General features: G+C 56.4%; 5 protein-coding genes across 5 annotated transcripts; 4 read left to right on the plus strand and 1 right to left on the minus strand.

Moving 5' to 3' along the window:
• Positions 1-158: 158 nt before the first annotated feature.
• Positions 159-1,264, plus strand: CCMA1212_008424 (uncharacterized protein; the record flags this gene model as incomplete). The annotated part of the gene is made up of 2 exons (XM_073705558.1): positions 159-1,002; positions 1,057-1,264. The coding sequence occupies exons 1-2, from the start codon at positions 167-169 to the stop codon at positions 1,262-1,264; spliced, it is 1,044 nt and encodes a 347-aa protein (XP_073555959.1). The 5' UTR covers positions 159-166.
• Positions 1,265-3,102: 1,838 nt separating this feature from the next.
• Positions 3,103-3,665, plus strand: CCMA1212_008425 (uncharacterized protein; the record flags this gene model as incomplete). Its single annotated transcript, XM_073705559.1, has 2 exons — positions 3,103-3,325; positions 3,439-3,665. 2 exons carry the CDS (start codon positions 3,103-3,105, stop codon positions 3,663-3,665), a joined length of 450 nt encoding a protein of 149 aa, XP_073555960.1.
• A 3,828-nt stretch (positions 3,666-7,493) lies between these two features.
• On the plus strand, positions 7,494-9,951 carry CCMA1212_008426 (uncharacterized protein; the record flags this gene model as incomplete). Its single annotated transcript, XM_073705560.1, has 2 exons — positions 7,494-8,736; positions 8,804-9,951. The coding sequence occupies 2 exons, from the start codon at positions 7,494-7,496 to the stop codon at positions 9,949-9,951; spliced, it is 2,391 nt and encodes a 796-aa protein (XP_073555957.1).
• Positions 9,952-10,689: 738 nt separating this feature from the next.
• Positions 10,690-12,580, minus strand: CCMA1212_008427 (uncharacterized protein; the record flags this gene model as incomplete). The annotated part of the gene is made up of 3 exons (XM_073705561.1): positions 10,690-10,812; positions 10,880-11,924; positions 11,985-12,580. The coding sequence occupies 3 exons, from the start codon at positions 12,578-12,580 to the stop codon at positions 10,690-10,692; spliced, it is 1,764 nt and encodes a 587-aa protein (XP_073555958.1).
• A 505-nt stretch (positions 12,581-13,085) lies between these two features.
• On the plus strand, positions 13,086-14,526 carry CCMA1212_008428 (Isovaleryl-CoA dehydrogenase; the record flags this gene model as incomplete). Its single annotated transcript, XM_073705562.1, has 2 exons — positions 13,086-14,376; positions 14,436-14,526. Exons 1-2 carry the CDS (start codon positions 13,169-13,171, stop codon positions 14,524-14,526), a joined length of 1,299 nt encoding a protein of 432 aa, XP_073555951.1. The 5' UTR covers positions 13,086-13,168.
• Between the last annotated feature and the right edge of the window lie 105 nt (positions 14,527-14,631).

Consider the following 14,631-nt stretch of genomic DNA (forward strand, 5'->3'; position numbering starts at 1 on the left):
ACTCTTTTATCTCCCAAGGCATCAGACCTCTCCCTTCTCATCTTAGCCGCCTTTGTGCTTCTTCCTAACACAACGCCATATCGCCAACGTATCGACTTCTAAAGTGTCGTATCTTTGCTACTCTCTCTGTTCTTGACCTGTGAACCGCATTTCCCTAGTCGCCGCCATGATGCTCAAGCAGCTCGTCCTGGCGGCCGCGGCCGCTGCTTTCGTCATCGTCCCCGAGATATCCGAACAAGACGAGAACATCTTCAAGGCGCTGCCCGTCGAGCCCGAGACGCTGCAGCTGCCGCCCGAAGCGCTGGGCCAGAGCCTCGACGTGCCCTGCAGGCAGTGCCGCGGCCGCGACGCGCATCTCAGGCTGGACTTTGCCGTCGAGGACGGGTCGCGGCTGATGGTCAACGGCTTCGAGCTGTATCCCCACGCCGACCCGTGGCGCGACGACCTGGTGGCCGAGGTGGTGCGGGCCGGGGGCGGCAGCGAGCGCACGCTGGGCTACAGCCTGTCGGTGCTGCCGCGGGCCAAGGACGAGGAGCAGCAGATGGAGCTGGTGGACGTCAAGCTGCGGGTCATTGAGGTTGGGCACCGCTTCGTCGATGATATCCCCGTCGTCAAGGTCGGCCTGATCAAGGCCCCCGGCGGCGAGATTGCCATTGCCGACATGCAGCTTGTTCCCGTACCTGAGATGCCCTGCACCTCCATGTGGTGCCGCGCCAAGTCTGCACTCAAGGGCTTCGGCGGCTGCCACAAGAAGATGCACCACCACAAGGGTCCTCACCCTCACCATGCGGCCGGCGCCAAGGAGGAGGAGGAGGAGGAGGAGGGCCGCCACCCCCACCCGCATCATCACGAGCACAAGCCGCATCGCCACCAGCGCCCCCAGCACGCGCCTGAGGAGGAGTGGAACTCGCAGCGTGACTGGCGCCAGCTTGTTCTGAGCGTTGCGTCGCACATTGTCCTGCCCGTCCTGATGGGCATCACGGCCGGTGTTGGCGTTGCATTGTACGTTGTCTTGCTCCTTCTCATGGTCTGTTACTATGCTAACATTCGCAATAGCTTTGCCATGTTCCTGTGCAGCGTTGTGTACCGTCTGAGCATGCTCGTCCGTGGTGGAGCCCCGCGCCGATCGTGGTGCCCTCACCACCGACGCAACGACTCTCGATTCCCTTCTGCTCACGAGGAGAAGGCGGGCTTGATGGAGGCGGAGGAGGCTCAGGACACTACTCCTGCGCCCACTTCCGAGGAGGAGGTAGTCAAGAACTAGGGAGTGACGATGTCTTTGCACCTTTTCCATTTCCTTGCGTTATCATGAGTTGCTGGACGACAGATTGGCAGTGTATTGTATTATCAGTGTCACTTGAGGCATTTGACAGACAAAGGAACAAAACAAAGAAACAAAAACGGAGAAAATAAAAGAAAGACTGGCATCATTACAACTTTTCTATTTCCTTGTAACCGCTGAGGGAGGATGCGCAGAATGATGGCATAACGATGATGGTATACCAAGCTATGGCCATTTTGTACGAGTATGTCGAACGTTGAGGGGCGTTCGGCAGTGACAAGTAGGTGCTACTAGTTTGAGCAGTTTAACACTGCAAATCTATTCCGTTCACCATCTACTGCCCGTCTCCAATATTTCTGCATCTGTGGTGACACCAAATGAGGGCCTGTGCATGTTTGTTCCAGACTCAGTACATGACGTTTGTACCCATGCAGCATCAGTTCTCACGAAAGCCTAGCGTGATGTCCTGTATAGCAAGTATCTTAGATCTTCAAAGCTCGTCTGGTTCCTCGACCCGTCTCTCCTCTTCATGTAATCCGATCTCCGGCGCTCTTCAAGCCGCGTGGGTCCCCGGACCCGGGAATGGGGATCCCCGGCGTGGGGGGAGTTGAAGCTTTTCGAGGAGTTCCACTGTGGGGAGGAAGCTGTTAGTACGACAAGGCATTTTGGTAGGTACTGCAAGGACGTTAATGGAATAGGTATTATTAATATGAGGCTGGTGATGTTGAGGGGAGTTCAAAGACGGCTTATTCGGGGAAGAGATGCGACTGTATGCTTTTTTTTTTTTTTTTTTTTTTTTTTTTTTTTTTTTTTTTGGATGTACGAGCTGTTGCTGTTGAGCGGGTTGAGTGAGGATTTTGTGTTTGGGGTTGTGGTGGTGCTTTGTCTTGTTTGGGTAAATGGTGTGCCTGTCGTTGGTAGCAGTACATGTAAGGCGGAGTTTACGCGGGATTACAACTTGACGGGCCCTTATTGTGGCTGTCATTGTCTTTCTCTCTCTTTATCTGAATCTCATTCTGAGAAATACGTTTTGTATGCTTCTTACCCGCTGCTCAAGGTAGGCGCTGTACGTCTTATCATGCTGCTCTTTGTTGTTGAAATTTGTTTTGTCTAGGGTATCTCGGACGCAGCCTCGTGACTGACGCCGTGTCTCGTGGTGCATGTTCCCCCAAAAAAGGTGAGGTGGAAATCCATGACGTGGAATTGCTGGATTGGGGCAATGGTTCTTACTCTGATATGCGGGGGGACCGACGACGGCTCTACAGTGTCCTACTAGTACCTACAGTATCAATGCTCTCGTACCTGTAGCATTTTGCAAGCAGGTAGAAGCTGCCTCTTGGTCTCGAGGTGCTTCATGTATTGCTCGTGCCAAGAGCTGCGAAGCTACCCAGTCGAGCTTCTCATGCCTGGCGCCTTGCTTCTTCACATCCGTGCATTCTGCCATGTACATCATGGACAATACGGTACCTTGACATCAATTTGAAGATGACCGACTCCGATCTGCCCCATCATTTTGCCTCTTGCCCAGCTGCCGAGGGGGGGGGGGGGGGGCCAGAAACACGTTCGTGCTTCCCCAACTCGAAGCGGTTCCGCAACCGCAGATTCCTGGTCTTTGCCCCTCACTCTCACCCAGCTGCGGGTAAGCTTGGTTCGCTGATGCAGATGCAAGGCTTGACCGACATGCCCCAACTTTTAACGACAAATACATTTCTGCTAAAAAATCCTGTCTTTCCTCGCGCTGTATATCTTGCTTCTTTCATTATATTCGACTTGTTGTTCTTTCGTTCTCAACTATCCAGTGCAACCGCAAGATACACACCATGTGGCAACCGACATCCCCCAAAAGCGCCGCATCATCGCAACCCGGCTCAGGCCAAGCCCAAGGCCACGCCCGCACACTCTCCATGAAGCAAAAGAACCCAGGCCGCTGGTTCGCGCAAACGATCAAGCTCAAGAAGGAGTGCGCCGACGAGTACAAGGCCTGCCACGCAAAGGTCTGGCCCGAGGTGCTCAAGCAGATTAAGGACTGCGGCATCGAGGACTGTAAGCCCCCTGCTGCCCTTCATTCATCAGCCTATATCATTTGACGAGAAAAAGGGCAAGGACGATGATGGGGGGGATGATGAAATGAGATATACTGATGGCATGGTGAATAGACAACATCTTTTACGACAAGGATATGGACTTGCTGGTCGGCACATTCAGGTACATTGGCTACGACTACGCGGGCGACATGGAGAAGATGGCGGCGAACCCAAAGGTGCGCGAGTGGTGGAGGATGACGGATAGGATGCAGGAGAGCTTGGTCGAGGGCGCGGTCAGCTCTGAGGCGGGCGAGCCGTCGTGGTGGAAGCCCATGGAGCAGGTGTTTTTCCAGCCCTGAGATGTGTGAATAGAGGCTCGCTCGTCTGATATCACATAAAGAATCGAACGACAAATGGAATGCATCGGTTTCAAGTGGATAGTGGGATTGACGTGTCGATGGCTTGCAGACTGAGCGTTACAGGGCTCTCCGAAACCATGGGAATGGGTTACTGCTACGCGGTACAAAAGCCATCGTGAACAGGGGGTGATATCCTGCATCTCATAGCTTCAAGGTCTGCCCGTTCGTCTCTTGCACTCCAAGAGTAGATGTCGTGGTTTCATCATCAGCGTCTTTGGAGGCACGGGCTATCTTTGCCCCGTAACCGGGAAACCCGATATTTCGCGCAAATCGGCTCGTAAGCCGCCAACCTCGATTGCTGGTCTGCGGTCAACAAGTGCGCACTACATGTGTTATTTCGTATTCGCCGTTGGACAGTGGCACGCAGCCATTGTCTCTTTCGGAATAAGCCAGGGTCAAGGGTTTGAAGCGTCTTCTTGTTCCAGGGAGCGCGACTGGCCGCGGGTGGATATCGCTGGTGTGATGAGAGGCAGGGTTGCGCTGTGACAGGGGCAGAGCGTTTGGAGCAGATTGTGCTCCGTACGGAGTTGTCGTAAGCATCGTGCCACAGAATCAAGTCACGAAAAGAGAGTTGACGACTATACATGTGAAAGCTGTGCCTCTGCCGCAGGTCGGACGAAACGGGGGTTTCCATCAATTTCGAGGCCGCAGAGGGTACCTCACCCCTATGAGTTAATTGGAAGTCGTAGGCTTTGTCGTCAGTTGCTACAAGTGCATGCAGCCCGATGGCGAGATCCGCCACCTCACGTGTGTCTGAGACATACATGTACATACACATACGGGCATCTCTCGTGGCAGCCAGCCGACACACCCACCTGTAAAGTGCTCGCGGTGTCTCGCTTGTCTGGTGCAGATCGCGCTATGACTCTGGATGGGCCTTGCCTCGACGCTCGATGGAGATTTTTTTCCGGCACTGACACTCACTATTTGCCTGGTTCTCAGTCAAAATCTGCCCACTGCATATTGATGTGAAGAACTTTCGGAGCGGCCTTTTTTGGTAAGGAAGCTGAATAAATATCATCGTAGTATTTCATTGAAAATTTGACGGTCATCGTGATGGTGACGTACAAGATGCGTGCCCTGGGTCCAACACGCACTGGAAGCAACATTAAACACATGAGCGGTAACAACTTGAAGTGGAAAAAAGCTTTGGTCCCTGCCACCAACACTGCTGGTGATGTGTTGGTTATGTAATTTGTCACAGAGATCTTGGGAAATTGAAAGCCTTGTGGATCGAGATGAGCTTCGTGAGTCGAATCGGAGTTGGATTGGACGTCGCCAAGGCCGGACGGAGCAGCCAGCAGCGCGGTTGAACTAGTAAATCATACTAGAATAGCGCCATCGGCTGGGCTCGAAACGAGGAACATCTCCATGCTGTCCAGGGAGCTGCAAATTGGGTGCATCCTTGCGAGCTGTAGCCGACCATGGCTTGACGCTCCGTGGGTTGATGATACCATACAACCTGGCCTCCGTTCTGTAAGGTAAATCGTTCTCAACAGCCTGAACACGTGAGAACTTTCGTATGCACGTGCGTGCTGCTGTGCATTGCCCAACCGTTTGGCCGGCCGTGTCTCAGTCCAACAAACGAAGCCAAAGAAAATGTCAAGACATGTTAGTATAGATGGCCGGCGCTCAGTGGCTCGAAAGTGCATGAGAGTGACGGAAAGTGAAGACAAAAGAGGACGAGAAAACAGGCGAATGAAAAGGCCTCGTGCAGGTGCGGGGCCTGCAGGAACAGCGGCGCTAGCGTTTTGCCTTGAGAGCGACGTTCTTTTTCCGGCTCAGGGGTTCGACCAGGGGAACAGGGGGGGTTGATTACGTACCGGTACGAGGAAGACTTGTGCTTCTGTGCCTGTGCCTGAGAGGTGATGGATATTCTCTGTTGGCACTTGTTGGCGAAGCTGCCGTTGGTTCATTGACGTCTTGCTAGGTTGGAAAAGATTTTCCTCTCTTCTTATTCCGATCTCTCTGCTTGTCCCATCTCGATCCGCTCATTCGTGGATGCCGTCTACCTATCAGGGTTCACTCCGTACCCGGTCACTGGCACCTTCAAGTCGGATCTGTGTCCACAGCTTGGCGGGCAATGCAAGACAGGACTCGTGCTTGCGGAAATGATTGGCTGATAACTCCATCGATGCGGCCGACCTGCGCATCATATCGGCATCTCTTTGCCCAAGCCTGAGCGTCATGTCATGCCTGGCTGGTTTCCTGTCGCAATGCCTGCTGCATGTATGCATGTCCCGGCGCAGTAACCTGGCAGGTCGAGGTACCGGTACTGCCGCTGCAACCCCCCGTCCGCGCAACTCCAGCGGCCCAGGCACCGCCGTTCAGGGCAGCGCGGCGCCATCCAGCTCCACAGCAGCGCCAAGGCCAGGCGAACCTCCCCCAAACTCCCCACAAACAACAACGTGCAACGCAAGCCTGTCTCATCCCGCTGCGTACCGGTACCTGCACCCTGCGTGGCCCTTGCTCCCTCGTAGCCCTGTCTGTGCCTGGAAACTTGGACATGCCTGCAAGTACTGGCGTACCTGTACGAATCACCCAGACTGCGCATCTTGGCCTCGTCCCTTCTCCTCCAGTCCTCGCCTCAACTCCTCTTTTCCTCTCCCCCAACTTCTGGTGAGTCCTCGCTGGTTCGTCACTCTACCCAGGATCTCTGGCTGGGCCACCGTCCGACAGGCAACAGGCAGTTGAGAGAGAAGCACAGAGCGCGCTGGCAAGGCTTGTTCCTCTATTCATATCGCGGCCTGTTCAAGTCATCCTGGCCCGTTCGCCAGCCCTCGCCGTCGTCTGTTTGCACCCCCAGGTTCTGTTTTCTCGCTTGCGTTAACCTTCACTCTTTCTTTCTTTCTTTCTTCTCTTCTCCATCACCAGCTGCCAATCGCTGCTGCTGTCAACTTTTTCGATTTCCCGCCTTTCTTTAATTCTATTGTCAATCTTTGTTTTTTTTCCCTGATATTTTTCTTCTCTCTCTTTTCGTTCTCTCATTGTCTTGCGCCTGTTGTTCTGGTTCTGGTCCCGGATGAATATTTGCCGTTCCGTCTCGTAGGTACGTTTTATGCTGCTCATCTGTGGCCACCGCCTTACCCAGGCATCCTCTCGCGTCCTTCCAGGTTTTGAAGCTTCCTTCGATATCTGTGTTTCATGCGATTTCCGACCTGGTCGAGTCCTTCCTCAACATAGTCACGACATGCCCGACCACCGGCTCACCTATCACAGACGACTCTCTGCATACTTCTTCTAGCCCTTCGTGTTGTCTTCGAGAAACCGTGACACAAGACAACCGCAGTGACGATCTTGCATTCTCGATCCAACGCCGGGCCCAATCACGACAGCAACTCCGTCGTTAGCCTGCCAACGTGCCTGGCTTGTGGCAGCACAGCAGACAGTGCGTCGGTTCAGCTGTCCAGGAAGGCTTTTCTCATTTCAGCAGTGTCTTGTCACCGTCTCTGGGGTTGAGCGGTTCTCCTCGTCGTCGGCATACTGGATAGCGGTCATTGTAAGCCTCGATTTGCTCCCTCTGCCTCAGGACCCAGGCCTTTGCGTCTCTTGATTCGTCTCGACCTTTTCAATCTTATTCGAGCCGGTTTGCGACTGGTCCCACCTCTGCCCAGTGCAACCAAGTTGGTTTCAGTTGGACCGGTTATCAGCAGGGTCCCGTCTATGCACCTCGAGCCAGAGACATCACCAACCAACCATTGCATATCCGACAAACTGCCCATTACCGTTCCCCCGGATGATTCGTAACCGGACAGCTCGACGATCCAAATGAGTCAACCCTATGATGGACGCAGAGATTGGCCGGCACAATCTCAACCCCCCTCGCGAAAGCCGCGGGACAAAGCCCAGGTTGGCTTCCCCTTCAGCAGCGAGTCCAGCATGCGTGAGCAGCGGCTAAGACACGAGGCGAGTCCGAGTGACGATACACTGCCTCAGGATGCGGTACCGCCCAACTCGACGGGATTGAGAGCGCCGTATGGCCAGAATGCCAACCCTGCAATGACAATTTCTCGACCGACGCCAGCCCCCCAGTGGCCGCTGCAGACGCTTCCCACAGCGGCGCTCCCCGATGCTGAATCATATCGTCCGCCACCAGACCGACCTCGAGTAGCTCCTCAGAGACCGCCACGCCCGAGTCGAGTTCCCTCCTTGGTCGACCAAAACCGCCCACAGCAAGCGACTCCCTTGTTTCGTGTCCCTGGAGACCCCGAGAACCCGTCGGACATAGTTGAGAGCCCTTCTTCGGACACCCCAGGGCCTCCTAGAAGAAGCGCAAACCTGGGGCCACCACCTTCTAGTAGAAGAGGCCAGTCATCTTTTTACTCGACAGCCTCTTTTGTGACCCCGATCCCGGAAGAAGGTTCAGGCTACAAAACCCATCTATCCTACGCTTCAAGCGCCGCCATGCCTGATGGTAGATTCGAGTCGGGTGTTAGCCCGAGCCTCAACGGAACTTTCTACGAAGAATCATTGACGGAGAAACCTAGGAATTCTGGAGGAGACGATTACAACGACGAGAGCCGACTCGTACATGGCCAGGAAGAATATGCCCTTCAGACGCTCAACAAGCGGCGGTCTGCTGGAAAGGAGGCAGCTTCTGCCAATCCCTTCATCGAGGGAACAGGACTTGTCGACGAATCCTCCGACTCTTCCACAAACACTTCCTTCACTAACAGGCAGACCCCAGCAAACACCTCCGGCATGACGAGCCATATCGCCGCAGTGCCTCTCAGCAACGGCCTGAGAAGCCCGGTAGATCATGATGTAGCTACTGGACCCCCACAACCGACCAGCCGCCTGTCTGCGATCCGACGCCCGCCAAGGCTGGATATGGATGCCGTGAGGGAGGCTGAGTCGAGAGGAAGCCTTACCAGCTTGCCAGATCTCATCCGACGCGCCACCCAGCTAGCCTCAATGATAGACAAGGGCAAACGCCCGGGAAGCCGCCTTGATGATCTCGACTTCTTCAACGAAAAGGGGGGCAGCAGCGAGGCAATGAAGCGTGCTTATAGTATGTCGCAATCCCCCCCTTGGTGACTCTATCTGCGTTGACTTACGACTAACTGGGTGAAAATCAGTGGAACGCCACCAGTCGGGTCTCTCGGACATGCTGGCCGCCTTCCCTCCTCCCGTACATACCCCCCCACACAACGCTCGCGCCCCCCAGAATTCTTGGCCTCTTGCGCCGGGAAACTACGTGACCGGCCGTGAGAAATACTCGGTAGAGCCCGAAGACGACGCGCCGGCCAAAAGAAAAGGCCGTCGGTGTTGCGGTCTGCCTCTGTGGGGTTTCATCTTGATCATCGTGCTCATGCTTTGCATCATTGCGGCCGCCGTTGTTGTTCCTCTAGAATTCTTCGTCTTCAAGAATCTGGGCCACCACGACGATCCCTCGGCCGTGAACCTTGATACTTGTGCAAAGACGCTGCCATGCCTGAATGGCGGCAGCGCCGTTGTCCTCAACAACGCGTGCTCATGCATCTGCACCAACGGCTTCACTGGTGCTAACTGCGGTACTGGCGGCTCGGCGGGCTGTACAACGACAAACCTAGTTCCCACGGACGGCTCTTCTCGTATCAACAACGTCACCCTCGGCATGGCTATTCCGCGCATCATTGCCGACTCCAACAAGAACTTTTCGGTCCCACTGGTCGGAACGAGCATCCTGGCCAAGTTCAACTCGGGAAACCTCTCCTGCATCGCCCAAAATGCTCTTGTTACTTTTGACGGCCAGTCAACGAGAATAGGCCTGGCCAATGCCAGAGTGCAGGCTCCCACCGATGACTCGGCCAAGGATAATACCGGGACCAGCAAAGGTTCCGGGCCTACGCCCGATCTCACTTCTCGGCAGCTGGAGGCGGCTCAAGCTGAGGTGTTTGTGTTGTCCCCAAGGGCCGGCTCCTCGACCTCGTCCCCCTCTCCGAAGCAGACCGGCTTGTTCACCGTTACGGAGGAAGTTCTCGATTTTGCTCGCACGGCAGTACTGTACGTGCTACAGGAAGACACTCTCGACGCGGCCAACACGGCGCAGACTCAGCTCCAGCAATTCTTCACCCAAGCCACGCAATCCATCACCAAGCTCGGCTCCCAAGTAACTGTCAAGGAGGCGTCCAGCATCTCCATCGGAGGCAACAGGACGGTTGATCTGGTTGACGCGACGGTCAACATTGGCGACGGTCCCGTAGGAAGCAAGAAGGCGACCAAACGCGCCCTTTTCGGCTTTTGAGGGGGGGCATGTCAGCTTGATGAACCCCTGGGAAAGCCGATTCAGTTACGAAGCAATTTCAGCCAAGCAATCTACAAGACAATCAAAATCAAGAACGGGGCTCATGAGATAGGAGGTGGCGATACCCTTTGTACAAAGCTGGGATATGATATTAATATGGCCTGGAGTTGAGAGGTTATCTGTGACAATGAGACGTAAGAAGAAAGGACCACGCGCATGGGAAATCTTGTATAAGCATGTCACGGACTCTCTTTTTTTTCACTTTGGAAGCTTTTTTTCCCTACTTTTTCTTTCTTTTTCTTACTTCTTTCTTTCATGCTTCTATTTCACTACCTACCTACATGGTACATGTTTCATGTGCATTTCAAGGGAGGAGAGGTGGCAGAGGGGGAAAAGCGCAGGCGTTTTCGCAGACTAGATTCACCCGATATCAAATATCACGGCGGCTTTTTCGAATTGCTGCTGGAATTTCTCGGAGAAGAGCAAACAATCACTCAATCGGTCGAAAGAGCAATGATGAATGTGTGCGTATCGGTGTGTGTGGCTACCTAGGGATGTAGTCGTAAAGTGTACATAGATGGCTAATTCTCAGGGGAATAAACTATTCAAAGTTCCATCAAATTGCTTGCATGAATACAGAGAGGCTGTGCTATCTGTTTGGCTTTTACGTCTTTTTTTTTCTTGGACTCTTTACATCGATTATGCCTTATGTTTATAAATTATGTTGATATGTCGTGTTTACATCCTAAAGACACCAAACTTTGTGTCTCCGGCCTTGACCTCGTTCCGGCCTCCCATGGCGGCTCGCAGACCGAGGCCGAGGTACTGGCGGGTGTGCTGCGGAGGAATGATGCCGTCGTCCTATGATTTAGATTGTTAAGTCAGTCTATATGCTTTCATTATCATGATACGTGCATCCATGACTTACCCAGAGACGGGCCGAAGAATAGGTGGCCTCGCTCTCCCGCTCAATGCGCGCCTTGAGCTCGGGATCGACCGACTTGCCGACCGTCTCCATGACGGAGGCGAGCTGCTCGCCGCCCATGACGCCGACGCGGGCGTTGGGCCACATCCAGAGGAAGCGCGGGCCGTAGGCGCGGCCGCACATGCCGTAGTTGCCGGCGCCGTAGCTGCCGCCGACGACGACGGTGAACTTGGGCACGTCGGCGCAGGCGACGGCGGTGACGAGCTTGGCGCCGTGCTTTGCGATGCCGTCGCGCTCCGAGGCGGAGCCGACCATGAAGCCGGAAATGTTCTGGAGGAAGACGAGGGGGATGCCGCGCTGGGCGCAGAGCTCGATGAAGTGGGCGCCCTTGACGGAGGAGGAGGCGAAGAGGATGCCGTCGTTGGCGACGATGCCGACTTTCTGGCCGTAGATGGAGGCGAAGCCCGTGACGAGCGTGGTGCCAAAGTCGCGCTTGAACTCGGCGAACTCGGAGCCGTCGACGATGCGGGCGATGATCTCGCGGATGGGCATGGGCTTGCGCAGGTTGGTCGTGGCGATGCCCAGCAGCTCCTCCGGGTCGTAGAGCGGCTCGGCGAAGGTCTCGGCGGGCGGCTGCGTGGCGGCGGAGCGCTTCGGCCAGTTGAGGTTGGAGATGCTGCGGCGGGCGAGGGTGATTGCGTGGGCGTCGTCGACGGCCAGGTAGTCGGTGACGCCCGACACGGACGAGTGCATCTTGCCGCCGCCGAGGTCCTCGTGGCTGACGACCTCGCCGGTGGCGGCCTTGACGAGGGGCGGGCCGGCCAGGAAGATGTGGCCCTGCTCCTGGACGATGATGCTCTCGTCGCTCATGGCGGGCACGTAGGCGCCTCCGGCCGTGCAGGGGCCCATGACGACGGAGATCTGGGGGATGCCCTGCGCGGACATGCGCGCCTGGTTGTAGAAGATGCGGCCGAAGTGGTTCTGGTCGGGGAAGACGTCGGCCTGGTGGGGGAGGTTGGCGCCGCCGCTGTCGACGAGGTAGATGCAGCTGGGAGGCCGTCAGTGTTGGTCAACGTGGGGTTTCGAGTTTAGATGGTTAAGAACTCACGGCAGCTTATTCTCCTGGGCCACGGCCTGTGCTCGCAGGTGCTTCTTGACGGTAATGGGGTAGTAGGTGCCGCCCTTGACGGTGCTGTCGTTGGCCACGATGACGCAGGTGACGCCCTCGACGACGCCCACGCCCGTGATGATGCCGCCGGCCGGCACCTTAGCCTCGGGGTACAGCTCGTAGCCGGCCATTGGCGACAGCTCGAGGAACGTGGTGCCCGGGTCGATGAGCGCCGCGACGCGGTCCCGCGGCAGCATCTTTTTGCGCGCAATGTGCTTGTCGCGCGCCTCCTGGGGGCCGCCCTTCTGGATGGCCGAGGCCAGCTCCTGCAGGCGCGCCGTCACCTCGGCCATCTGGCGCTGGTTCTCCTTGAACTCGTCCGACGAGACGTCGACGTTTGTCGGCAGGCGCGAGATGGCGGCGGCCTGGTGAGGCGGCGTGAGGGTCGCGGCGCTGCGGCGGAGCAGCCGTGAGGCGGAGGCGGAGGAGGCGATTGGTGATGATGATGACGATAGTGAGGCTGACGGTGATGCTATTGAGGGACGCAGCTGGTGGGACAGGCGCAGGGCCTGGCGGCAGGGCCGGGACAGAGACATGCTTGCTGGCGATTGGGGGCGACGGACGATGCAATTGGCGACGAAAGAGGAAGAAGACGAGAACAGAAGCAAAGACAGTCGAGATGCCCTCTTCTTGTCTCTCGTTGTTTTTCTCCTGGTGTCCTTTGTCCAGCCGACGCCTGACGCTCGTTGACGTTGTTCGGCTGTTGCAGCGACCCGAGCCGCGAACAGCCGCGTGCAGCCGCGCATGCCGAAGGACCGACAGGCCGTTGGCAGGAGCGACGCAGGCCATAGCTGGGGAAGGCACCTCGGCTTAGTTGCGCCTGCTGCTTCGACGGCTCAGGGAGAGCAAGTATGTAGCTTCCAAGCTCTCAGCTCATCATCGTCTCGCTTCTTCTTCTTCTTCTTCTCTTTCATCACTTTTCATCTTGTGATTCGCATCTGGATCCAGTCTTGATTCCATCCTGTTCTGGCGGTCCTTCATCTCTCTCTCCTTACGGGCTAAAACGGTGCACTCTCTCGTTGCGGCCTCAACTCTGCGCAGCGTCGCCAATCTCATACTCCTGCATTACGCCGCTGCTAGCCAGCTCTCCTTTCTCGCCCTTTCATCCACCTTCATCCTCCATCATGGCCAGCCTCAGAACCTTTTCCAGACTCGCGCGCCCTGTGCGGCCGTCCGTGTCCCTCCGCCCGGCCGCCAGCTTGTCACCAGCCTCCTCAATCTCATGCCAGAAGCGGCTGCACTCCCAGAAGCACCCCAAGGGCTTCACTGCCCCCTCACAAGAGGAGCTGGACGAGCTGCGCGAGCGCGTCCACGACTTCACCCGCCGCGAGATCCCCGAGGAGCTGGCCGCCAAGACCGACAAGACGAATGCCTTCCCCATGGAGATGTGGGAGAAGCTGGGCGAGGCGGGCTTCCTAGGCGTGACGGCTGACGAGGACTACGGCGGCCTGGGCATGGGCTACCAGGCGCACTGCATCGTGCTGGAGGAGATGTCGCGCGCCTCTGGGTCCATTGCGCTGAGCTACGCTGCGCACTCGCAGCTGTGCGTCAACCAGATCTCGCTCAACGGCACTCCCGAGCAGAAGGAAAAGTACCTGCCCGGCCTCATTGCCGGCACCAGCGTCGGCGCCCTGGCCATGTCCGAGTCCGGGTCAGGGTCCGACGTCGTCAGCATGCGCACATCGGCCAAGGCCGTCGATGGCGGCTATCTGCTCAACGGCACAAAGATGTGGATCACAAACGGCCCCGACGCTCACGTCATTGTCGTCTACGCAAAGACGGAACCGGACAAGGGCTCCAAGGGCATCACCGCCTTCCTCGTCGACACCAAGGCCGAGGGCTTCTCGTGCGCGCGCAAGCTCGACAAGATGGGCATGCGCGGCTCCAACACGGGCGAGCTCATCTTTGAGAACGTCTTTGTGCCCAACGAAAACGTGCTCGGCAAGGTCAACGGCGGTGTTCGCGTCCTCATGGAGGGTCTCGACCTGGAGCGCCTGGTCCTCAGCGCCGGCCCTCTGGGCATCATGCAGGCCGCTCTCGACGTTGCGCTGCCCTTTACCCACCAGCGAAAGCAGTTTGGCCAGCCCATTGCCCACAACCAGCTGGTCCAGGGCCGTCTTGCCGACATGTACACCAAGCTGCAGGCTTCGCGCGCCTACACTTACAACACTGCCCGCATGGTGGACGAGCAGGGCATCATCCGCACCCAAGACTGTGCCGGCGCCATCCTCTACGCTGCCGAGAGGGCGACTGAGTGCACGCTGGACTGCATCCAGCTGCTGGGTGGCATGGGCTATACCGAGGAGATGCCGGCATCTCGATTGCTGAGAGAGTAAGTTTCCATCACTGACTGGATGTATTGAGTGAAGCATGGCTAACTGTGCTCTCTAGTGCGAAGCTGTACGAGATTGGAGCGGGCACATCAGAGATTCGCAGAATGGTGATTGGACGCGCCTTTAACAAGGAGTATGCTAACGCTTGAGGGATTCGGCGATGGGGAAAAAGAAAATGAATAAGAAAAAGAGAAGGGAACAATGGTATTTTTCTAGGCGTTGTTAGGCCACGTCGGATTACTCCTGCATACTGG

This window comes from Trichoderma ghanense, assembly GCF_004382785.1.
Source record: "Trichoderma ghanense strain CCMA-1212 chromosome Unknown scaffold_12, whole genome shotgun sequence".
Classification (NCBI taxonomy): Eukaryota; Fungi; Ascomycota; class Sordariomycetes; order Hypocreales; family Hypocreaceae; genus Trichoderma; species Trichoderma ghanense.